Below are 25,484 nucleotides of genomic sequence, written 5' to 3'. Positions count from 1 at the left end.
TCTGCTAAACCTGGGTAGTCATAACCTCCATTCGTTTTTTGTGGTTTTGATGTTGTGCGGACCCGATACGTTTTATGGTTCAGTATATTATGCAAGGCCAGAAAATCAGTTAAGTGAATAACTAAGCTGAGTGTGTTACTTTAGGTTTAGCTAAGCGTGGATATCATGGCTAATTTTAATTAGAGGCATGCACTTCTGTTTTTCTGTGACTGCAATCAATCTGTAGTGCATCCTGAATTGTATTATCAACTATTTGGCCTTGATTCTTCAAAGCTCTATCCCAGTGTTTCTCAACCTTGGCAACTTTAAGACGTGTGGACTTCAACTCCCAGAATTCCCCATGCTGGCCAGGGAATCCTGGGAATTGAAGTCCACATGTCTTAAAGTTGCCAAGGTTGAGAAACATTGCTCTATTTTGCACCTGCGGATTACAAGTAACCTTTCACTACTGCAGGGGTGAAAAAGAAGAAATACTTTCAGTTAAGTTCAGTTGCAGAGTTCGAAAAGCTCTGAAGGTTGGTTTTTTTAGCTGATCCAAAGGATATACCTTGCAAATAAAGAACTTGGTTTATAGGTAAGTTTTAAGGTCATTGCCAAGCAACATGTAGGGGCTAGGAAAGGTTCTTCTCTGGTAATTTGAGAAGCTTCTGCCAGTTGGTGTAGGCAGTTCTGAGTCCAGTGGACCCTTGTTACCCACTGTGTTCCTGATCCTGTGCCTATTTATATGGGAGTAAATCCAACCAAGTTCAGGGCAGCTCACTCTCGGATCAATAGGCAGAAAATGTTGTTATGACAGTTGAGTGCTACTCTGAGTTTTTAAAATTCTGTACATTATTCCAGCCTTTTAAAAATATCACTGCTAAATAAATGATTTCTGAAAACAGATGCAGATGTCTATACTATTAACTGTTTTCACCATATGGAGCAAATGCAAGCTTTAGCTGAAATGCATCAAAGCAACTATGGCAATTCTCCCAAAGCAGTTTTGGCTACAACAGGAGGATGAGTTTTTTTATTTTTTGTTTTTGTAGTAGGAAAACTTAAGAACATGTTAAAGACTAATTTCCTCTGCTTCTGGCCAGCAGAACTGGGTAATAGGTAATCCTGCAGCCAGGAATTTTTTTCTGTCTTTTGGGTGGGACTAAACCAAATGCAATTAGACGTATGAAAATAAATGTTCAGGTTTTGTGACATCTTAACGATTTTTTTATTGCATAAGCTATTGTTTTCAATTAAACCGTTTTAGACACAGGAAAGCCATACAATTGTAAGTCAGCTCTGATCTAAACTAGTGGGACTATAAGAGGAATGCAAAATTGGTGGTAAAGGTCCAAGTTAAAACTAGTTTCTTAATCATAGGAATCCAGTGTTACTTCATAGGATTCTTATAAAGGAGATAACTGAACCAGCCTTTCAGATGTCAATTAAAGGAAGATTCTTGTTTTTTTTAATTTTTAGATTGGCCTTTTAAAGGCCGAGTACAAATAATGTCTAGAGTTTTTCTGATGTAGCTTAATACTATTCATAAAGAACATAAATAAATAATCTTTCCATCTCTGTTGAGCAGAATTATTGAAGAGTGATACTAAAGTGCAAGATTGTATCTATTTTAATGAAATTTGTATATATCTTCCAAAGAACATTGGGCTGGTGTGGTATTTCTTAACTATTATTCTAAATAACTCTTGCATTTTTAAATTCAGCCTGCGTTTGAAAGCTAAGGACTTTCAGATTTTTCCTAGGTGGGGAAAATCTAAAGGAAAAACAGAGCAAGCAACCTATAAGAAAAGTTGCAAGTCTGGAGTGGTGGTAGGATAAACAACGGTTGGGTTAACCTCATGGTAAACCATGATCTTTAAGCATTTCTCTAAGGCACAATTGGCTGAGTTCACACTGTGTTGAGCCATAAACCATGATTTACAAACCACAGTGGCTGGATTCATACTTTGCATTAAGCTATTATATGTTTTATGTACTTTTGGTGTGGCATGATTTGTGAAACCTCTAAGAGAACTGATATTTATATGGGCCATAAAAGTAATAAATAATAAAGTAATTCTGGTTTGTGTCAAAGTTTAGATGGTTGAACAGTGAAATGAAATAAACATCAATACTCCAAAGGCTTTGAAAATGATAGTTATATCTTTAAAAAGTATTCTTAGTCACCAGAAAAGGAAAGAAGAAACTAACATGGTTGAGCAATAACTTTATAAATGGATGAATATTTTATCCAGTAAATACAAACTAGTGTGAATTCCAATGTCTTCTGCTTTTTTTCAGAACAGTTCTTAAGCATAATATTGCTTCTAATTATCTCTATGCTTGCACATTTCAGTTGTTCTTTAGCACTTCATTCCAGTGCTCAATATTTATACCGTACATCTTAGGAAACATAATCACTCCTCAGTGATCAGTCTTGCAAAGAACATGGGTTTTGTATGATAAAGAAGATTCCAAAAACGTTGCATTGCTGCCTTTTTGGCCCTCAACCCCGCAAAAATACGTTAAGTACAGCCCTTGCTGTGGAAAACTCACTAAGAAGAATCAACACCATTATTGCAAAGTGTGGCTCAAACCACTCTGTACCATATTTCAAATAGTGGTTTATATGAGGACAGCTCTGGTGTGGCATAAGCATTAGGGGGGAAAAAAAAGGAAGTAGTTGCATGGTCAGTTTTGAAAGCAGATCCTGGATTTCGGATTCTCTGTTAAAATCTACCAAGAGCGTTGAAATCCAAGTTGCAAATAGAAATGGAGAATGTGAATGGGCACCTCTTGCGCTGATTAAAATGACTTACACATCTGTATTCACCACATGAGTAGGAGCTAGAGACTTCTCAGGACTGACATCACCTCTTGGTGATACTGTTAATTATGGGATGTTTTTCAGGGATGCATCTAAGGCTACAAGATGCGTGTCTCAAACGTTTAGGCAAAGGAATATATCTTTTCAAACACAATAGCGTGCATTGCTTTGAACACATCAGTGAAAAGAACACTTGTGCATTCCTCCCTGTTCTTTTGGAGGAAGGCTTAAAATCAAATGCTGCACCTGGTTTTATAAAAACTTACCAGTGCTGTTCCCTATTCAAATAGAGCTAAGTGAGTGTTTTGCATTTGTTGAACAACAAACTGGCAAATCAAGGCGCTGAATAGATTTCAATTATTATAACAATGTTAAGCTGTCATGTTTTTAACAGATCTATATAAAGCTAATCACATAGAATAAATAAAATATGGAGCAAAGGGTGATAACAAGAAGCAGCGAAGTGAGACAGACAAAATATTGGAAATGTCAGCCTTAATGTACCCATCATTTTTTGATTTATATCTCATTCTTGTCTTTCCGTGGCTGCTACTGTGAGCATGTCATTAATAATGACTTCTTCGGAGCTTTGTAGTAATCTTTAAGAATTCTAGTTGAGTTTAAAGGTGATTTAAATTATGCCATTTCTAATCAAATTGCAGAAAGGGGGGTTAAAAGAAGTCATTAGAGTGCTGCTTCCCATAACCTGATTGTCACAGTAGATGGCAGCACTTGTCTGACCTTGGAAGATGAACGGGGTTAATGTTTGGATGAGGGAGCTCTTGGGTAAAACTCCCTAAAGAAGGCAGTGGCTACTCACTTTTATGAATCCATATGGATCTTTTTAAGCCCATGGAATGCTAATGAAACTCAGGTTTATTTTTCATCTAGATGCAGGTTGATTTCTTGATGTTCCTCAACCAGCAGTGATGGAGAAGACAGGACATAACTGGCTTAATAAGTATATGACAAGGTTCTTTTGCTCAGAAAGCTGAGGGTGCTCATGAAAGGGGCCAAACTCCAATGTAGCATGTTGTGAGTTGGGTTCTTACAACTCTTCTGGCCAAATCCAGTGGCACTGAAAACTGCATGATTGTGTAAAGTGACGGCAGACCCATTTTTGATTCCTGTCAGCTATTAGAAATGCCGCTTGAGTCTAGCCTTTGCTCCAGACTAATTTGTGATACATGCTCCCCTGAAGTTCTGTATTATGAAATATTCACAGACCAAAAATACGAAATACTATTGGTGTGGTAAGATGAAAAGTATGAGTTAGAGCAAAAGAACCTTGACTTCAAGGAAGCTGGCTCTGTTTAGCAGGCAGTTGCATAGCTTTTCCTGTAGCAAAAATTGGTTCCTACACAAATAGAATTCTCTCTTTGGTCTATTTCCTTGGCCGCTGCTTTGCAAATGGAAAACTCTTTTTGTATGTAAAATGAAATGTTATGGTTCAACCCTCCACTGAACAAGCCATCATTCACAATAAGTTAAGCTATAGGTGGTTTGGTTTATTTTAACTGGATTGTGGCTTATCCATTAAGTCTCAGTCTGAAGGCTCTTCCTCCTGGTCTCCTGTTATAGGAGTTTACCATCATGGAAGTCCTTACTGTACTCTTTATTATGGAAGTAGAGATCTCAGCTGCAGTCTTTGGCCAAGAATTTGTTTTAATGTGTTGTCCCAAGTCTCCAGTGCAATACACAGTGATTTAAATTTGGGTAGCTGACCTGCTTGACTAAAAGCTAATCATTATATTATGACTGAGTTCACACATTATATTAAACTATGGTTTAGTCAGTGATTTGTTAAATAAGCCATAAACTAGGGCTGGGAACTCCCAAGCCACACGATGGCTTAGCATCATGTGTGAATCCAGCCAGTATATTGGACTGGCTTGGTCTCCCATTGCTTTAGGTATGAACAACCATTTCCAAAGCAACTTCTGAAAAAATCATAAACCTCTAATTAGTGCTTTGAAATATGCTGCTTTAGGCCTGTTTCTCTGTGTGTGTCTTCTTTGGTCAACCCAAATCCTGATTTCCTATGTTAGAACTTCAGTTCCTCTTTCTAGATGTCTTGTAGTTTCAGCTTTTGCAGTCAGACCAGTCTTGTTCTTTAGGCTGTTCCTTAGATCTCTGGTTCAGAATCCCAAATTGGTAAGCAGAAGAAGATGGAGTTAGAATGATCTGAGGGATGGAAAAATGGGTGGCATGGTTTTTCCTCATTATCTAGGATCTTGGGAAACAAAAGTCTACCCTAGCCAGCATGGGTAGCAAGGATTCAGTTGCCAAAACCTTCTGGTGGTCCCCAGGCTATGGCTGCATATTTTTAAACCTTTTTTCAATAGGGCCTCCCCAGTTCTTGAATATTTTGCCTGCAAAGATTCTGTTTTTAGATTGGCAAAATAGGGTTGGGCCTCTCAGAATCAGATGTCCCATCACTTGTTTAGTTTTGGCTTTCCATGATGTGTGAATGCAGCTCTTGTGGCTTGTAAACCATGGCTTATGGCTTAGCATAATATGCGAACCAGCCATTGTGGCTTACTCTGCATCTATGGTTAATAAACAATAATTTAAAGTTGCTAATGCTCAGCAGTTGTTTTTTTTTAATGATTCCCCAGTACATTCTCAGAGGACTTTTGACTGAGGAAATATTGGCTATTGACAGTAGAGGGCGGTAGCTAACATATGCTTGTTTAATCTGAATACTATGTTAATGAAAGCAGTGATTTAATAATGCCATTTGCTGTTAAATCACAGAATGGCAATGTCTTACAAAGTGTCTGGCTCTTCCTACTTTTTAATATTACTTTCAACTTGCATTTCTTTTTTCTGCAGCCGGCTTCATTGGTTATACATTTTTAATGCTCTTCTTAATATCATGGAATATTTCATTATCAGTTTAAAAGTCTCATACCTTTTAATGGCTTTCCAGGTGAAACAATATATTGAATGATGAAGTTGTGTGTGATGAAGATGCAGCTGGAAGGCCAGGGTTGGGGTTGAGGTTAGGGTTACATTGCAGGGGGCTCTGTATGCATTTACCTACACTAAAGTATATCAGAGCACCTGGCTTGGATATTTCTACTGATAGGCTGAATAGTGGTTGTTGCTGAAAACTAGTGTGGTCATGTCAGTTTAGCACCCATTATGCTAAGCCACATCATGGTTTGTTGTATGAATCCAGCCATTGTAGTTTGTAAACTATGGTTGACTTGATGTTGGCAAGTGCCTGGCCTGTCATAAAACGGAAGGATCACAAGCACAACTTCTGGGGGTTGTGGGGGGGGAAATGAATCACTTGAGTGGCTTCTCAGAGCCCTTCCCTCCAAGAAAGGGAATCTGAGTATGGGTAAGGCTAAAGAGCAGACATGTAAGACTGTAAGTACTACTCCATTAAGGATGGGATTAAATTGTACATTTTGTACCATTTTAAAAGGTCACTCAGTTACAGGGAAGATTTTGGTCAGGAAGAAGGGAGAGATGGAGCTGGAATGACCCTGTCTGTGAATAGGGCTTTTTTTTGTTCACAGGAAAGAATTGGCAGGGCCCATCTGTGGATTAGTTTATCTGTAATTGTGAAAGTCCTTATCAGGAGCATATCCACCTGCTGCTGAAAGCCTTGGGCATAGCTCCAGGGAGCTCCAAAACTGGTTAGCAAATTGATTTTTTTCAATGTGATGGAAGGGATTATTAACTTTACATCCCTGATGAAATATAGTCGCTCTGCTTAATTTTAACATATAAACATTAAAAAAAGCACACATTGTTTTGGTGTTGGCCTTGGCCCTGTGTTTTTTAAGTTGAATGGGTCTCTCTCTAGTAATAAGTATAGCCATAAAATGATGTTTTCAGTACCATTCAAAGCAGGGTGGAATACTGTGGAAAATGTCTTTTTTTTCTGTTGGAATTAAAATCCGAGTTGCCTTGAGGAGGACACCCTGAAACACAGATCTTGAAGGAGAAGCGGAGTCCGTAGCATAGAAATGGGAAGTAATCTCTTTTTGTCTTTAGCCATGTTCTTGGTCTCATAAATGTAATTTAATTTGTTTTCAATAAAACCACTTGATCATCGCTCACTGGGGCAAGGTTAAGTCAATTATTCAGAGCAGCTAGGAGTTCAGCTATTGATTTGTTTTTCTTCCATCCCTCCATCTCTGCATTCTGGAAAGCTCTTAATAGATGGAAGCTATTTCTGGCTGGGAGATGTGCAGGTGACTGTTTCAGTTACTCCCATTTTAATCATTGTTTCAGTTGGAAGGAAATGGCGCACTGTTGTTTTATTACTAGGCGTTGTTCCCAGTGGGGCAATATTCAACAAGCCTTGCAAGGTTCTGATCTGTAAGGAACATTGGTCACACCATCCGAACATGGCCAGAATCTTTAAACCTGATTTTGAAAGGATAGTGCAGTATTGGAAATGGGTTTAAAGGAGGCTGCCTTAAACAAGGCCGGATTCCAGGACCTCAAGAAAATAACTTTCTCCAGCCCTTGTTCCCTGACTAGCAGTGCCAAAAATTAAACCTGGAATTGGACATCTGCATGCAAACTTGGTGGTGCATCTCTGAGCTATAATTTTTTATGCACCAAGTTCTGACTTGGAATTTTTAAAAGCATTATGCTATAATTACTTCTCTGATGATTTATCAGGCCTTTCTTACACAGTACCAAACATAGCTTAGACTTGCGCACTGTCACAGTTAACCACCACGGATCTTTGGTTTCCAACCAGCTGTAGTACGTATAACAGTGTTCCTCAACCTTAGCAACTTTAAGATGTCTGGACTTCAGCTCCCAGAATTCCCCAGCCAGCTGCTGAATTCTGGGAGCTGAAGTCCAGACATCTTAAAGTTGCTAAGGTTGAGAAACGCTGAAGTATACGATCACAAACTAGGAAAAAAAGTTTCTAGTTGTGGATCATGACGAAGAAAGAAGAGGGTGCATGGAATCTTGAGCCTCTTTGGGGATACTTCTCGGAGTGCTAAACCAAGATTTAGGACTTGTTTGAGTGTAGCAAACTAGTGCCCTCCAGATGTTTTGGATTTCACCTCCCTTCAACCTTACCTGTCCTGCCCAGTAGTAAGAGATTATGGGAACAGTAATCCAGAATATTTGGAGAGGAGAAAGTTGTCTCCTCCTGGTCCCAGTGCATATTGTATGTTACAATGGAACTGGGTTTACACGTCATGCTAAGCCAGGGTGTGGTTTGTTGGTTTTGGGCATAGCATAACATACGAACACTGCCTTAGGGTTTGTAAACTCCAGGGCCTATGCGGGTGAAGCCCCTCGGAGACATTTCCCCGCTGCTTCTGAAACCTAAGCTCAAATTTTGACGCTTTCCCTGCGTTCAAGCTGGGCTTTGACCAAGGCCGCACCTACACGGGAGATGTTGTTAAGGAGAACGGCAGGAACTTAGACCCCCGGTTGCAATCGGAAGGCCGCGTTCGCTTACGATTTCCGAGTCCGACCAGCTGTCATTGCCTGTGTTTCATTTGCAGGCTCCTTGAAGCATGACCTTTCACTGACCATCTCCGCAAGGAAGCGCAACTTCCCCACCTGTAACCCATGTGCATTCTTTTCTTTAAGTTTGACCCGCGACCCGTTTCCAAAAATGCCTACAGGTAATGTCCCACTCCGCTTACCATCTCTTATCAAAATGCTTGTTGCCGCTCTCGCTAGAGTTTGAAAATTCCACCGTGGCCTGGCCTGCCGAGCCGTCTCGGCGGTGCTGTTGGGGTCTCAGGTGAGCCTCTGCTTTGTCTGCTGAGCGTAAGAGAGACTTGACTTCCATCTTTTTGATGCGTGGATTAAGATGGAATGGCCTGTGCAACTTTTGCCTCGTTTCTGATCTGGGGTCAACGCCATCCTGTCTTCCTGTACACATGCCCAAAGCAGCTGTAGCAGTAATTTTAATTACAATGCTGTTATGACTAAGTACAGGACAGACCAGGAATAAAACAACTGATACCATAATGTATTGCCATCAATTACAATGTCATGTGCAAATGAGGAGCTTCTAAACCAGTGTTGTCCAAACTTGGCCACTTTAAGATGAGTGGACTTCAACTCCCAGAATTCCCCCAGCCAGCATGGCTGGCTGGGGAATTCTGGGAGTTGAAGTCCACTCAAAGTGGCCAAGTTTGGACAACACTGCTCTAAACCCAAAAGCCCATGACTTACAGAATTAACCTCTGTCCTTTCAAAGGGACAGTGAAGAAGTTATTTAAAGCAACTTCACAGGGCACCCAGGGAGGGTAATTCTTCCCCTCCGTTAGCAAAGCTGCTTTGGAGACCGGATTCACACATTGCCCTAACCCGGGATACTCACCTTGTGCTAGCTTGAGGGTCACACTGCACCCCCTTGATGATTTTAATTATGTGTTTATGTCTACCTACCTTTTCCTTTTTCAATTTCTGCCCCACCCACTCTTAGGCTGCAAAAAAGTGGCCGGTTTTGTCATAGTTTACTGAATAAGCCTTTGACTGGATGAGCCCCAATATCCTGAACTGGATTACGATGCCTGCGTTCACCCATTATGCTAAGCCACGAATTGCAGTCCGGTCAGCCAACCACCTAATTCAATAAGTCTTGACTCAACGTAATTTAGATCCAGTGAAAGTACGTAACGTATCTTGTTTGCCCCAAATGTTACAAGGTAATTTCAGAATCAGAACTCTTCTGTAACAACATGCCCGGTCTGTGATCGTTTTGCATAAATGTTTTATGTGCAAGATACTTCTTGAGTTAAATGTTTGCATTTCAATATTTACTTATCCTCCAGGGTAAGAACGTGTTTTTGTTCTGTTTTGTTTTTTTGCCTGTCTGCTTATAGATACATTTCCTTGCAAGTACATGCATTTGTCAGATACGTATTTATCACAAATGCATGTATTTGCTTACAGATAGGTCGTAGAAATGTTTTTCACATGAGGCGTGTTGAGTGATATCTTTATTTTATCTTTTATGTTTCATGCTGTGTAATTTAAAAAAAAATGGTGGAATCCTTGTGAGATCAAGCTAATGAAGGATAGAGTACTAGGCCATGTTGGGGGAATATTAGACCACAAGGACAGTAAGAAAATGACCAACCTGTATGTAAACATGCAGAATAGAAAATAATTCTATCAAGGCAACACTAGTGTGGTAAAAATAGCAAAAGAGTTTCAGTCAAAGGATTAGAATAATACAAGCATTTTGCATTTCTCAAAATCAGAGCCAATGGGTCTTTAAAGGAAAGTTCTTTTTTCTTTTTTTTTACCCAGTGCAAATTTATCAGGAGTAGTATTGGCTGTGAAACTTGGATAAAGGAGTGTGTGTAAAATATAAGGAGAAAAAAAAATGCAAATATAGATACAAAGCTTAAATCACTATTTTTTGTTCCATTCTCAGCTGTAAAACCTGCCTGTGGCAGGAAACATACTTGTCCATCATTTGTCTGTTCAGCTGATGCAGAAACCCAAGAGCAGGCTTTTGGATCAGCGTTCATAAAAGCATTTCATTTATCTGCAGCAAAATATGTAAAGCCCTCCATGGCTTAAGACCAAGTGCCTTCTCTCTTATATCCTTCCCTGAGCATGAAGATTTAGCAGGAATGATGTTGTAAGAACCATTTGCCAGGATTAGTTACGTAGCAGCTGGAGGGAGAGAGCAAACATTCTTAACAGGCACCCAATTACAATACTCCTTCCCCATTTAGACTTCTGTAACATTTTGGCACAGCTGAAACGATATCACTTCACTGAAACAGTGAATGCCAGGGTACCACACAACCACATCAGGCAAACCAGTGTTGAACCTTGAGGACTTCATCAGCGGGCTGAACCCATCCATTCCTCCCTGTAAAGACCCATGGTTGCCCATTGGCTACCCAACCATTTTTGTTGACTTCATTATAATTTTCAGTCTCTTAGAAATATGACATGGGCGAAAAGGTCTTCCACTGACATTTTCCCAGGAGACAATCCTCTTCCTCCTTTTGTGCCTGTCTTCTGCTGAACATGTAGAGTAATTTAGGATATTCTAACAACCATTTATAATCATCTCAGTAATTGGTATAGAACAGTGTTTCTCAAAGTTGGCAACTTTAGGATGTGTGGATTTTAACTCTCAGAATTCTGGGAGTTGAAGTTCACACACCTTGAAGTTGCCAAGTTTGAAAAAGATTGCTTTAGATGGATGATTGGGGATTTGTGGCCCTCTACAGTTGCTGAACTACAACTCCCAGAATCCTTTAGTATTGGCTTGCTGGTAGAGCTACTAAATTGTAATTAGGCCCCATCTGGAGCACTATATGTTCCCTCTGCTGTAACAGCATATACTTTCCATGCTGTAAATAAATGTCTCTCATTTAAATGTGTGTGTGTTTGCAGAAACCTTCATAAATCCCATTTTGGTAATATAAATTGCTACTGTTTGTAAATACAGGTTTTATGTTTCAGAGCTATAATCTCAATCTTTTTTTATGGAACTGAATTATATCACAGGAAATTGCTTCAGCGGTATGAATTCTTGGGTTTCCATCTCTCCACCCCCATGTTTAGAAGTTGCATAAATCTTCATATTGTAGAGATTGTGCAGCTGGCTTTAGAGCTCTTGTAAATTAGAGAATCTAGTTTTTGCTGTTGCTGATCTTTGGTAAGGCTACCTTAAAGTTGGGTGTTTTCCCCACTGGGGTTCGAACCCACTCTTCCCCATAATTGAAAGAAGTTGGTTTCTAACTTGAATAAGTAGACTGATTAACTCACAGAACAAAGTCATGATGTGCCTGGGTGTTTCCTGATACAACAAACTGTGATTCACACATAATGCTAACCCATTATTTGTTGATCAGGCAATTTAGTGACACAGTGCAGCTTCAGTACATCCAAAGATGGTTATGATTTAGCTGACATGAATGGACTTCTAGCTTATTTGGTTCCCTGTTAGGTCTGCTCTGACTGGTTAATGCTAACCCAGAATGTGATTTTTTTTTTTTTTAAGCCGAGGATTGAAATGGGAATGGAACCATCTTTGATTTTAGATAGTAAATCACTATTTGGAACCGTAATGGTCTTACTCAGTGCAACTGTACCTTAAGGTGCTTTATCAACAGGCACAAATGTTTGCTTGTGTTTATCTGGATTATTTCTGGTTTGTTTTTGTGCCTTGCTCAAACCTCTACCCAGTCCACAGAAATGTAAAGCAAGAGCATCTAAATAAGAAGGAAACAAAGTATGGATTTGCCAAGGAATCTGACTTGTTCAGCAAGCCATAGATAAACATTGGCTTTTGCACGAGGTGACCCCATCCATTTATTTCCATCCTGATTGAGACCACTATATTTGAACCCAGTGTCCTGTTTAGACTTGGGGATTGGCTTGCTGGCAGAAACCAGCATCAGAAATCTTGGTTTATTCAAACCAGGAAGGGGGAGTGAATCAGCAAATGCAGGCAAATACTTTGCAAACATTAAGCCTGCTTCTTCAAATAAAGGAGGCATCATAGCATTTAACCATCTTTTTGTTCTTATTTGTTAGTCTTCATGTTCTTGCTTCTGTGGATTAGATAGATTTGACACACGTAGACTCTTTCAAAGCCGTGCATTCTTCAGTTGATATGTTTGGACAGAGTACAAATAAAAATAACCAAACAAATACGATTAGGTGCCTCCTGGGAGCAAGGAGGAAGGCGAGCATGCCTGAAAGATGCTGTGTGTTTATGGTGTGGATCAGGAAAGGAATAAAAAATTGTGTGGGCCTGTTTAAAAGCAAGCAAGCTGGTTGTCGACAACAGTGGTGTGATGGTATTAATTAACTTGGCTTTGCTCTGTGTGTCACCCAATTCTTGCAGTTTTGGCTGCAGGTCTCTAGGTGTGATGGATGATAGGCAGAATGAAGCCGACATAGTTACTTTTGCAGGAATTTTTTTATACTTCCCGGCAAAGCTGTAATTTCATGGTAGAATACATACCAGGTCACAGATTCAACCCCCTGAATCTCCAAATAAGACTAAGAGTTAAGACTAACTGTTTAATCGGTTTCTTTTTCCCCAGGGAAAAAGTCTCCTCTGGAAGTGTGTCTGGGATGAAAGACAAAACTAGGGCAGATCTTGAATCCAAGCTATGGGTGTTGGTAAAACAAGCAGTAATTCAGGTTAAAGATACCCTCTGAGCATAAAACTGGTGAGATCATTGATTAGCAATGTATGGCCATTATAGTCAAAATTGTCTTTTCCATGAATTAGTGTCTTTCCTAGGTCATCAGAATTATTTTATAATGACCAGCTATGTTGGGCTTAAAATAGCAGACTGCTTCAGGGGTCACCTAGAAATGTTGATATTGTTGTTTCTTGATTAGTTTCCATGAAACCTGGAAATCAATATCAGCGTCATTGTTGAACAGCAAAAGGAAATGTGTTTAGCATCCAGTCTGTATGTGCTTAGGAAATGTGGGGAGGAGATAGGCAACATATTCCATATGGATCTAGAACATTTAAGTTGTCGCTAAATCATGGTCCCCTACCTCTGATTTTACACCATCACATTCATGGTCTAAAGTATATGGATTGCACAGCTCACCATATAGGAGATGCTCCCCAGCAGCATAGGTTTTCTCATGCCATTATTCTCCAGTAACTGGAATTCATATATATTTCTGCCATGTTCAAAGGTATGGAATTCAACAACTGGAGCAGTGATGGCTACTGGTTAGGTTTAAGTACTATGCTTAACCGATAATGTGGTCTGTTTAGTTTTAGTTGGCATGATCCCAGCCATGGCTGTTTGTAAACCATTTCTTAGGGTTTAGCAGTATGTGTGAATCAACTGATATGGCTTGTTCAGCAGACCCAGCTTAGCATGATGTGAGAATCCAGTATTGATGATCTTACTCGTGTTAAGTTCTGATGCTTCCTTCCAAAGGAAATTGGTCCCAAACAACTTACAAAATATAATCAGCTTCATGTACATATTATTTCACACCTCCCATGTTTCTAGTCAAGCCTAGTGCATTCATTCTTTTTATACATTCTCTTGGGCCCTTAGACAGTCTGGATCTCCTGCCTTGAATAGTCTGATGTTCCCCTTTGTGCAGTATTGCTTTAACAGTTTAAATCTTTTGGAATTTGAACAGTAGTCCAGATTTAACACAGCCCAAGCATAACAAACTTCCATCCTGAAGGTCAGGTATGACCCAGAGGAGCTCCTGTCTAGCCTTCCATATTATTCTACTAGATCTGGCCTCTGAAACCTTCCTTCATGGAAAGCGGAGGCCAACAGGGATTGAACATTCTCCAACGCTTCTGGTGGGCATCTCTTTGCAGAGATATGGGTTTTGGTGGAGTGTGGAATGTTGGGGTAGGATTTAAAAATACTGCTGAAGACCTCGAAGAAATTGGGATGAGAAGCTTGGAGAACTTTGAATGTTTTTGCTTTAAGAACCTTACTGCAGCTTTCTGGTCATTTTGAAGCTGTTCCACAAATAACAGCGAGGAGATGACATCATCTTCCAGTGGGCATTAGAAGGAGCTCTTTAAAAAATAATAAAGCGTCTTCCTTTGCTTTACTAGCCAAGCGGAACTGGGAACCCCAAGACTACTGAGCCAAAAGATTACAGATCTCAGTGTTCCTCTGAGATTATTCTGCCCACATTGATCACTTTTAGTCTCTCCTTCTCCTTAATCTCTGAATTCAGAACATTGAATTCCAGATGTCTCTAGGAGAAGTAGCTGCTTTTTCTATCCCTTGGCCTTCTGCATGTTCAGTCAGTTATGGAACTGCCCCATGGACTTCTTGAGGCCACCTTCCCTATTTCATGAACTATATATGCCTAACAGGAAAGAACAAACATCCAAGATACACTTTTTCTGAAAACCAAGCCAGCTTGAAAGCGCTGATTACACCTGTCTGGAAGATGTATTTTCTGATAGCCTTCCCTCCCCGAAAGCCCTTAAAATTGGAGAGCTGCCCGTTAAGGTTGAGTAGTGCGAGAAGGCTCCTCTTTCAAAATGCTGCTACCAGGTTTCTATCAAAAGGATGAAGAGAGAAGCCTTTGAATGAACATGCTTTGCAGGAATTCAGCATCCCTGCACATTTTGCACAGTTAAATTGTATAAAACTGGCTAGTCCGAAAATGGCTGAGTTCGTGTTTGGCATCATTGCTGAACCCGACTGCACCACATCATGGCTCAGGGTCCTATGCAAGCTCAGCTGATTGCACCTTATTCATCAAACCATAGTTAAACTGTTGCTTAGGGCGATGTATAACGCCATCTCTCTTTTTTTCCATCTTGTGCGGCTGCAATAAACTCCATTTTCCAGTGCAACTATAAATTTTCTGTTCTTTTCCTACAGGCTTATCCTAGCAGCTAACAGGGATGAATATTACCACAGACCCTCCAAATCCGCTGACTTTTGGGACAGTAGCGGTGAGATCCTCAGTGGTATGTGTAGTTCTCTTTGAGTATGTGCTTATTTTTATTTATTGGGTTGCTTAAGGTGTCCAGCTTGGTCCTCTTCATTCCGTTTGGTCCTACCACAGCCCGGTGAGGTGGCCACTGGCCCAAAGTCATCAATCACATCAGGGGCCTTTGAACCTCGATTCCCCCAAGCCTAGTCCTGCACTCTAACCAATGCATCACCTCGGCTGCCGCCTTCTTCCTGTTGTATTTCTAGCAGGAAATCTGCAGAAAACAAGTACAGTGGTACCTCGGGTCACGAACGCTTCTGCTCACGACCAATTTGGGTCATGAACAGCACCGTTCGCAAAATTTTGCTTCTGTTTGCAAACTCCACATCGGGTGACAAACAGGATCCGCGGCCATTTTCCCTGCTGACACACGTGGTTGTGGCTTCCTGTAGGGAGGGGGACTCTCCCTCCAAGCAATAACCGCCTCCCCACCCGCCTTCCTGTCCTCCACGCCTCAAGCAAGGTTAGCGTTCTCTCTCTTCATGCTGTACTGTACTATACTTTGTGTCATATTTTTGTGGTTTAAAAAAACAACATGGTTCAGAACGGATTAACCGTAATTACATTGAACCTTATGGGAAAATTTGATTCGGGTCGCGACCAGAGTCGCGGAACGAATTAAGTTCGTGACCCAAGGTACCACTGTACTAGAATGCATTTTCCCTTCTACCTACAAAGTGGATAAGGATGTTTCCAGTGGGTTTCAAAAACTATCAACCGGTTTTCAAGGGTACATTTCCTGAAACATTATCTTCATTCCTTAGCGAAGTTGTATTTACAGCTTACAGAGCAGCAGTTTAGTTTGGCCCCTGAAATCCCACGATTACAGTCCTGGTGAAATACAAGATTTCGCTCTGCACCAGTCCTGGTTTTTTTTTAAGGGCACAATTTCGGCAGACCCGATGCTGCCCTTTTAGAAGCGTTCCTGTGAACTTGTGCTGTGTCTTGAATTGTGCAGACTGCTCCAGCTTTCTCGAGCGATTAGCTTTCTGTGAGAAACTTTTAAAGAGTTCCTTAGCCTGTTGCCTGCTGAAGACCCACTCTCTCTCCTGCCTAGCCAGCCCGAAGTACATGCTTCAGTATGCGCATAAATAAAAATGAGACATGAGCAGACAAGCCATAGGGATTTTTTTTTAAATCATCTCTGTGAAGATTCTCTTCTGCTTGATGTTGTTGTTATTGGCAGGGAGAAGGTAGAGGATAAATTATTCTCTCACTCTGTCTGTCTGCACCAAAGTTCTTTTTACTTTCTGAAAGTCTGGTTTTTGTTCTAAATTCTTGATGGGTATGCTTCATGCTTCCCCTCCTCTCCCTTTTTATACAGAGAGATGCTTAGCGAAGGGGAGCCTGCTGAAATCTGAATTTTAAAAGCACTCTAGTCTGTTTTGATGTGTTTATCCTCTCTCTCAGCCTTTCTTTTTTTTGTGCCTAGTTTTATAAGACATAGGCCTTGAACTGTCAAACTTCTCAAGAAGTTTGGTAGTTCAGCTTCTGCTTCTTATGTAGTGTAGCTAATGCCTTTCTTCTTTTGTCTCCTGTGAAACTAGACCCATTCTTCACTTTCCCAGAAAGTGAGTTGTTAAAACTGTTTTACATTGCTTCTGCCTTAATGCAGCCTTATTTTTATCTAGCCTGGTTGCCATGGGCGACCAAGGAGGATGTGTAGGCAAGCGAACAGGCTGGGGGGGGAGGGAAAAAAAGACCCTCTCTCCATCAGTTGTTTGGTTTCCTTAGATAGCCCCTTTCCCCACAGTTAGTGTGGACCCACAGTTGGGTGAAAAAAGGGGCAGAGTGCTCCATTCTCCCCTAAGCTTGGATGATCCAGGCTCTGCTTTAGCAATAATGCTACTGTAGGGGCATTGGGCAGCATTCTTCCCTATTCCAAAACTGTTCCAGCGGAATAAAAATGATTTAGTCTGAGTGGCAGACCTGAAAGTACACAAGGAATGCCACAGGCTCAATAGGGCACCCCCCATCCGTGGTAGGATGACAACTCTAAGAGTTCCCAGCCAGCTTAGCCAAGTCTCTGGAGAGCACCAGGTTGGGGAAGACCAAGATCTGACGTGCCAGGGGTAGATGTTCATGGCTGCTATTTATTGAGGATATGACTTCCAAGCAGTGGTGTGCGAGAGCTGATGAATACGTTCTGATGTTGCATATTTCTGTGTGACTTCTACATAGCATCGATGTGGCAGGTGTCCCATCAATGTGACGTTTCTATACTGAGTCAGTACATGTTTCCTGTCTTACGCAGCCATACTCAGAAATCACTTCACCGCTTTGAATGCTGCTTGTTTGATGGCGACTGCAGGCCACTTGATGGCACGCAGGTAACACATTTGTTTTTGCTGTCACGGCAGGCTTGGACATGGAAGAAGGGAAAGAAGGCGGGACTTGGCTTGGAATCAGCAAAAAAGGCAAGATGGCCGCCTTGACCAATTACATGCAGCCGCAGATAAACAAGAATGCAAGAGGAAGAGGCAAGTATGTAGAAGGAAATGAGAAGGGATGGGATGCATGCAAATCTGTTCCTGTCTCTCTCAACCTAGCACCTTCCAGGTGTACCTCAAAGTCCCAACCCATACAGTTGTATGCCAATAGCTATTATGGTGACTTCTACACAAGGGCTTTCCATCTTTCTCCTTTGCTGGTTGGCTTTCACTGCGACGGGCGACGTGCAATACAAGGAAGGAGACCAACCCGCTTCTCTTAGATCCTGCGCACGTGACCCCATTGTCCTTCTCTCAGTAAGGTGACTCTTTTCCTTGTGCTGGTGGTACCCGATCTTGTATGATGACTTGATCACTCATCTGACAGCATGTTTTTAGTACCCCCAACACTGCAAAGAAAACTGGAGAACTACTATTATTTCCTGTCTTGCTTTCAAGTTTCTTTAACTTTTCCCCTTTGGAGGGGAAAATAAGAATCTGTGATTTAGTTATAGTTTCTCCCCAACTAATGTGGTTTCAGGAGAAGTGGAAACCAAAATGACAACAAAGTTGGAAGGTCTAGAGAGGCCCACTTTCCAGCACCTTACTAGGATTTGATCTCAGTGGCATATGTTGGAAAGGACAATTAAATTTCCACTTTCACATAACACAGAAAGAATTAATTGATTGGGGGGGATTAATTTAGCCCTAGACAGGATTTAGATTTTCCTAAGGCAAAATCTGCCCTCTCTTTGTGAATTGTTTGGGTCAATTATTCAGGATTTTAAAATTTGCATGCAAGCTCTCCCATCCCCAATGCAGGGTATTATGCAAACAGGAAGTAGAATCACATTAAAACAGGCAAAGGTTAATGCTTTTGCCTGTTTTAATGCACCCTTCTGCCAAAAGAAACCCAATCCATGGTTTAAAAACTAATTCTTCTTTTCCTCATCAAGCTCACTGGTCAAGGCTTGCCAGCAAATATTAATCATACTAGTGAGATATTATATTTATTAAACAAACGAGACTCTAATTGATGGGCTGGGTTTTATTGCTCCTCTGGTCAAAAGGGGTGATAATACTTGTATTGTGCCCACCAGGGATTTTGCCAGAACCAATGGAAGTGTCTCATCGTCATCTTCTCTTTTGCCTGCTTTAAAGCAGCAGCAAAGACATAAAAACCAACTGTTGTTAGTGCTTAAACTTGAGCTTGAAGCTTCACTTTCTTTGCACATTATGACATCTGTCTGTACAAGGAAGATTCCCAGCTTCACACGGGGCAGGAAGGGTGTTAAGATAAAGGACTGAGAAAGCGTTTTGCATCTAGGTTCAACCTATGTTCAGTTCTGGCATTTGTAGGTAGATGATGATTGGGAAGATCCCTGTCTGAGACTGCGGACGAAGATGGGCTGAGGTGGACAGCACCGAGCTCTTTGCTAAAGAGATAAACGATCTCTTGCCCATTCCATCAGCATTAGGAAAACAACCTGATAATGTAAAAACTGCATATTCATGACAGTCTCAGCACAGAATTGATTAATCTTACGTGACCTGCTTTTATACTGTGCCTTGGCCAGTAGGAACTCTGGCATTTTATTCAGTTCTGATACACTACTGAGCTAACCTGATGTGAGGAAATGTCAGGTCTCCTTCTGGGAAGTGGTGCCCCCTCATTATAAATCACTTGTCATATCCCTCTCTTTGCAGGTGCTCTGGTGACCAATTTCTTGACGTCAGATGTGGATAGTTACTCTTACCTGAAGAAAGTTGCCGCGGAAGGACATCTTTACAATGGGTTCAATTTAATAGCAGCCGATCTGAGGTAAGTCTGTAGTAAACCTTTGTTTAGCAGCAAAGGGGAAAAACTCAGAAATCGACTCTGCACATGTTATGGGTATGCTGTTGTATAGCAGAGGGTCCATGCTACCTGGATTTTTTTTCCTCTGAACCGCAGCGTTTGCATTCAGAAATGGGAGCGCAACTTCGCATAGGATTTTGGTTTAGATTTTGCTCGCCCGAGCCTTTTTGGTATCAAGGCCAATTTTTTTCCCCTGGTGGAGAACAGCTGGATGCTTAAGCGCATGTTGCTTTTGGGGTCTTTTGGCCTTTCCAGATCTGTAACTGACCTGTTGTTGATGACTTCTGGGGTTTCCCCAACTCTGTAGTTCAGCTGTGCTTTTTTGCATTCGTGTCGCTTACCCAAACTGCTTCAGTCCACCGTGCCTGCCATCTGGCTACTTTTCAAACCGAGCACTAGCCTGATTCAATCTATAACTAATTTAGAGCCTATGGAAGAGCATGTTGGTCATTTAAATGCCTTGTGCGTTGTCCTTGATAACATTTCCCAAGGTGCTGAGTTCCTCCAGACGGACTGGGTGAGAAGTACGTTCCTGAAAGATACTGTAATCCTTAATGTTCAGTCTGCATTGTCAGCCTTTTCCCTAACTGTATAGCTAATAATTTATGACTTGGGTGGGGGAACCTCTGGATTGCATACGAATTCCAGCTTCTCTTTTTGCCGTCCCCTGCAACAGGCCAAATTTTGACAGAAAACAGGTTGAGCAGCCTTTCTCAACCTTTTTACCCTTTTATTATTTTCAGGTTGCAGAGAATCCCTGCCTAAAAATTATTCTATCCATAACCAACACTAGGCAGCACACAAAGTTAAAAAAAACAATGTTTTTTTTATGATCTCTTACACAACCCCTAGCAAAGCGGCAAGGTGGCAGTGCGAGGGATTGTAACAGTGCAGGCACTAGCATTACACAATGTGCATAGTTCAAAAACACATTTTTTATTTTCCCACAGTCTCTGATAGAGCCCCAAGGTTCTGTGGAATCCTGGCTGGTGTAGAGTATTGGTGTGCAGGAAAAACAAACACATTGGCTTATTTATATCTGGTGTTTGTTAATTGTCCCAGTGTTACAACTCTGGGCTGAGAACAACAGAGGAAAAATAAACTAAAGATACACAAATAATAAAACAATCATCAGTTAGAGCTTTCATAAATCCATGCATCTATGAAGGAAACTCCCCACACTGATCAGGAACAGTAGAAAGCTCCTTGAAAAAGGGAAGCTTTTCACAATGTTTCTGAATGCAAGAAGGGAAGGCGGCTTTCGAGCTAGCAGGGGTAACATATGCCATAATATGGGGGCAGCCACAAAGAAGGCCTGCCCCCTCATCCAGGTCCCACAAACCTCTCAAGGAGAACAGGCTCTTCTCAGGCTTTCTTGAGATGTCCAAAATGGTCAGGTAGAGTGAACTCTGGCAGCGTGATGCCAGAGGCAACCCTAGTGCTGCAGGTTAAGGGCTAAGCCACTGGATAAGCTTAGGGCAGTTTAAACTCTGCAAATCCTACAACTGTTGGCCTTGCGGGATAAACCAGATAGGAATCACAACCAGATGAGCTAATTCTACTTTATTGTAAAGCTATATTGACAGAATCTTGCAAGTCTGAAAGTACAATTCTCCCTCCGTCTCCTTTACAGCCTGAGAAATTAGGGAAGGTCTCTTTTGAGCCTCTTGCCCCACCCACTATCCAGCTGTGTGCTATGCCACCTCTTATCTGACCATTCCCTTGGCAGCTTCTCTTGACCCAGTCTCCCAAGGTCTTCCCCACACACCATCACCACACCCCAACAAGTTCTTGAAAGAAATTAGTCTCGTCACTGAGCATGATAACATTCTGTCATTATCTGACCCTTCCAGTAGTAGAGAATTATGTTTAAAAAGAAAAAATAGTTACTCGCTCTTGACTACAAATCACAAATATGTTGTACATATTTTGACAAGGACAGGAAAAATATCCTTGGCAATAATTACTTCTGAGATCCATTTTTGACAGCTTGATCAGGCAGCTCAGAAAATGGATGAGCACCTCTTTAGAAAAATTAATCGCTGAACTGAGACCCAAAGAGGAAGATGTTCAGCTTTCAAAATATGCCAAGACCATCGTGTTGGCTTTCTTTCCCGCAAAAGAGGATTATAGTTCTCCCTCTCCATTGTACTCCATTTGTCCCTTTCAGATACAAGTAAGAATACATGTAGCTTAGGCTTCTTATATCCACCACCGCGAAAGAGAGATGATGATGAATCGATGGTAATCACGAATATAGTTTGAGAGAAACCTTATTTTTATAAAGGCCGTATCTTGAAAGTCAAAGCAGTCAGTGGTAGATTTTTTTTTAATGCCTGCACCAAGTCAAGTAGACCATTAGAATTCACCTGAAGGCAGCTGCAAGTCATGGTAGGTCACTCAGAAGCTTTCATTTAAAGCATTTCCGAATGTCTTCTGCTAGAGCAGTGATCTTCAAACCCCAGCGGTATCGTAACTACAGGCGGGCTGTGTCTGATTTGCTAATTTGCCCTTGGACTCTCTGTAAGGAAGAGAAAAGCTCATCTGGAACAGGGGTTGGAAAGGAGAGGAAGGGAAGGTGGGCTCCGGTTGGGGGAAGAAGCTTTCTTCAGTTTGAATAACATACATTTCTCTTTATGTGTTTGATCCAAGCTTCCCTTCCCAGATCTTGCAGCCTGGGTGTGTGCGTGGGGCGTGGGTGGTTGGTCTTTGATGGCTTCTTCCCTGAATGAAAACACTGCAAGACCAGCTCTGCTCACCGTCTGGTGGAAAGAGATGAGCCATTAGCTCTTCTTCCTGCTGTTTCTTTTTTTACCCCCCCCCCCCACTCCTGCTCTCTCTCATGCATCTGCAACTCCCCAGGCCCAATTTCGTAGGAGGGTTTGGGGCAAGGAAAAGCCATGTTGCCCTTGCGGGCTTAATTCCCTTGGTTTATTGGACGGCTCTTTCTCCATGAAGCCTGTGCGTTTTCTTTATCAGATCCTGCATCAAGGAAAAGCCATTTGGATTACCTTGTGAGCATTTGATTAAAAGAGACCCGAGCGCCATCTTTCTCCTGAAACGGCACTTTATCATTTTCACCTGCCATTTTCTTTCTTTCTCCATCTTTTCCCCCCCATGTGCGCTGACGTTTTTATGCCAGCCGTAAAACAGGCCAGGCAACGCATTTGGTTTATATGCCAAATGCTCACTACATGGCAAGATTGGGGTGTTTATGATCTTTGGATAATAAACCTTCCAGCGATTCTGGCCGATTCATTACTGCTAGACTTTGCATGGATGCTGCTGTCTGATTCCAAAGAAGAAAAGCCAGTGTGATCCTGCCATCTCTTTTTGTAGAAAGAGAAAAACCAAACCATTTGGGGCTGTTTATCTGAAGCTGGAGCAGAGTAATATGGCTATTCTGATCCGTAAGCCTCCTTTAGCAATTGTATGGATGCTGCTTGAATTCAACAACCTCCTTGTTTTGAATCGGCTTGCTGTAGCCAAGTGGCTCATCGCTCCCCATCGCAACCCCTTGAATCGTAAAGAATTGCCCTGTTCCTAGTGTCTAAATAAGACTTACTTTGGATTTAGTGCCCTTTAGTTCTGCAAAATCTTGTTGTGGATTTGTAGGATGGAAGACAATAACAGCTGGTGGAAATAATTTTGCGGGGGGAAAGCAGATCAGTTTGGGGGGAAAGAGCCCATCCAGCTTTGTTCTCAAGACAGGAAATACATCCTTTCCAATGGAGGTTCTTCCTTTTCCCCATTTAGCAAGTGAAATTGGGAATCTCATGAGGCTTCAGACTTGGTTATTCCCCAGATATCTTCCACCCAAAAGCTATTATTAAAGGTAGAACTAAATCATCCTGCTGATGAAATGGAGCTCAGAGCCTTTCTACATCAAAAGTCTCCTGGCTTCATTAAGCTTGCTTCATTTCAGCAGAATAATGTAGGACTCAGGTGTGGGAATCCTTGGATTGCTACTGTTTTTAAACTGTTCACAAGAGATGGTGTGTGGCCAATCTGGCTAATCTCGAAAAAGCTATGTCGGATTTGACATGGTTAGTCCTTGGATAAGAAAACCTTAGGAAATGCCAGGGCCATGGACTAGACTGGAAAATTGAAAAAATAACTTGGAAGAAAGCAGTGGCAATCTGTTTCCATATTATTGCCAAGACGTTCACCCAAGGTATTCTTGTAGTCACCAGGAGCTGAGTTTAGCTCGAAGGAGGCTATTCCATCTTAATTACGTTTAATTTTTGGCTGGCTCTGCCTACTTGTTGAAGTGTGGCTCCAGTGTGCCCCTCCAAAGCCCAGGGCAGCCTTTGCCTCAATGAGGTGCCATTTCCTAAATCTAAAATATTATAAGGCATCTTTCAGGGCAAAATGAATATCTTCCATAACTTTGCCCAAACCAAGAAGCCAAACTGAGAGGATGAAGACTAAGCCATATTTTCTTCCCTGCAGATGTGATGATACCATGGTTAGTTTCCCATCACTTCCCACATTGATCATTCGGAAATGTGTTTTTTTCTGGTTCAGCTAGCAGGTGCTGGACATCCCAACCAGAGAAAAATCTCAAGTTGATCCCCTGCCCATCCCAGTGTAAATTGTTCGAGCATCCCTTCTGGGAAAACGAGCATTGTTGTTGGGTTTTTTCCCCCCAGCTGCCAAAATTGTTTGCTGTCTCAGGCTGGCAGCAGTTTTACAGATTGAGGAACGTGTAATTGCAAATGTTCTTCTGGGGAAATGTAGAATGTAGAAAAAACAAGCTGCAGATGTTCTGAATTAACAAGCCTGCACATCGATTCATCGCCCACCCTGCCCCAAAACTTCGAGGGTTCTTATTTCTATATTACTCCCTCAAAACAGTCTTAGTGTAGAAATTAATATTCTTTTTACCCAAGGGCTAACTTTAAAGTAAGCCACTCGTGACTTATTTGTCCATAAAATTACCATATGATGATTATTGTTTTATTCTTGTTTGTACAGTCAGGCTTGGTTCATAAGTATGCATAAGAACTGGCTTCTTGGCTCTTCCCCTCATTCAGTCAAAATCTTGCCTACTTTCACAGAGCATACCATCTAGCTCGAGATCTTACATCAGACAATGGTTTGCAAAGCCAAATTCTGATTCAACTTTACATTAAGTGTATTACATTATGCTTTTAATTGCTTTTGGTAATTTGCTGGTAATTGATATCCTGGTATTACCTAGGTTAGTTGTCTCCAAGCTGGTGTGTTGACTGTGGGATGTCGGGAAGATAATGTGATCCAGCTAGAAGGTACCAGTTTAGAGGACACTCACTGTCCTGTGCAATGAAAAAAAAAAAAAGTAGAGTTAGGGAGATCCATTGACAATTTTGGAATTTGAAGGAGCTAAATCTTCCTTAAAGCAAAATCTTGAATCATGAGCCTGAATAAGTAAGCTAACAGTGGTGCAATTTTCAACTCTCCTCATTTTATCACCGTGGCTTCTATTTTAGAACAACTGTCTTTAGTCTATCACTGCTCCTATTTTGTTTTTATTTTTTATTTTTTGGAGTGCCTGTGTTTAACATTCGGATCAAGGGAAAGATGCTAGCCATGCGTTTCTTCAGGATTCGATTTCCTTACTCAGATCTCTAAGATAGAACGGAACAGAGGAGAGATGCATCAGCTTTAGTTCCCAAGTCATAAATGCCAGTTTATTTGGTTGTCAGTATGCCAGGCTGGACTGGAAACAACCAAGTAGTCAAGCATTCGTTGACTTCTGATAAGGATATGTATTGCAGAAAAGCAAAAGAAGCTGTTGTGAAAGAATTCAAGCAATTGCTGTGCATCGAATGCAAGTGCTGGTTGTAGTGAAATCAGTGTCCAAATTCTTGGCCTCTAGGAGCCAATCTCTTTTGGGCAAAAGGCCCAGTTTCTACTTAACTTGTGCTTTGGTAACGAGAGATCTGCTATCAGGCTGTTTGCTTACGAT

General features: G+C 41.4%; 1 protein-coding gene across 3 annotated transcripts in view; it reads left to right on the top strand.

Moving 5' to 3' along the window:
- Window positions 1-25,484, top strand: part of TANGO2 (transport and golgi organization 2 homolog) — a 46,642-nt gene that overhangs the window by 3,959 nt on the left and 17,199 nt on the right. For 2 of the 3 annotated variants that reach the window (XM_088135354.1, XM_088135353.1), the window contains exons 2-5: window positions 8,302-8,424; window positions 15,133-15,221; window positions 17,608-17,727; window positions 19,384-19,498. In XM_088135354.1, coding sequence (XP_087991480.1) covers window positions 8,369-8,424; window positions 15,133-15,221; window positions 17,608-17,727; window positions 19,384-19,498 — 380 coding nt within the window. In that variant the 5' untranslated portion in view covers window positions 8,302-8,368. The remainder of the gene's footprint in view (window positions 1-8,301; window positions 8,425-15,132; window positions 15,222-17,607; window positions 17,728-19,383; window positions 19,499-25,484) is intronic. The other variant, XM_088135355.1, reaches the window with a different exon arrangement.

The sequence above is a fragment of the Python bivittatus genome, unplaced genomic scaffold, assembly GCF_059951505.1.
Source record: "Python bivittatus isolate LINGU-HERP-01145 unplaced genomic scaffold, Pbiv_v1 ctg000100_np1212, whole genome shotgun sequence".
In the NCBI taxonomy this organism is placed as follows: Eukaryota; Metazoa; Chordata; class Lepidosauria; order Squamata; family Pythonidae; genus Python; species Python bivittatus.
The sequence above is the reverse complement of the archived record's forward strand: the minus strand, read 5'-3'. Positions and strand labels throughout refer to the sequence as shown.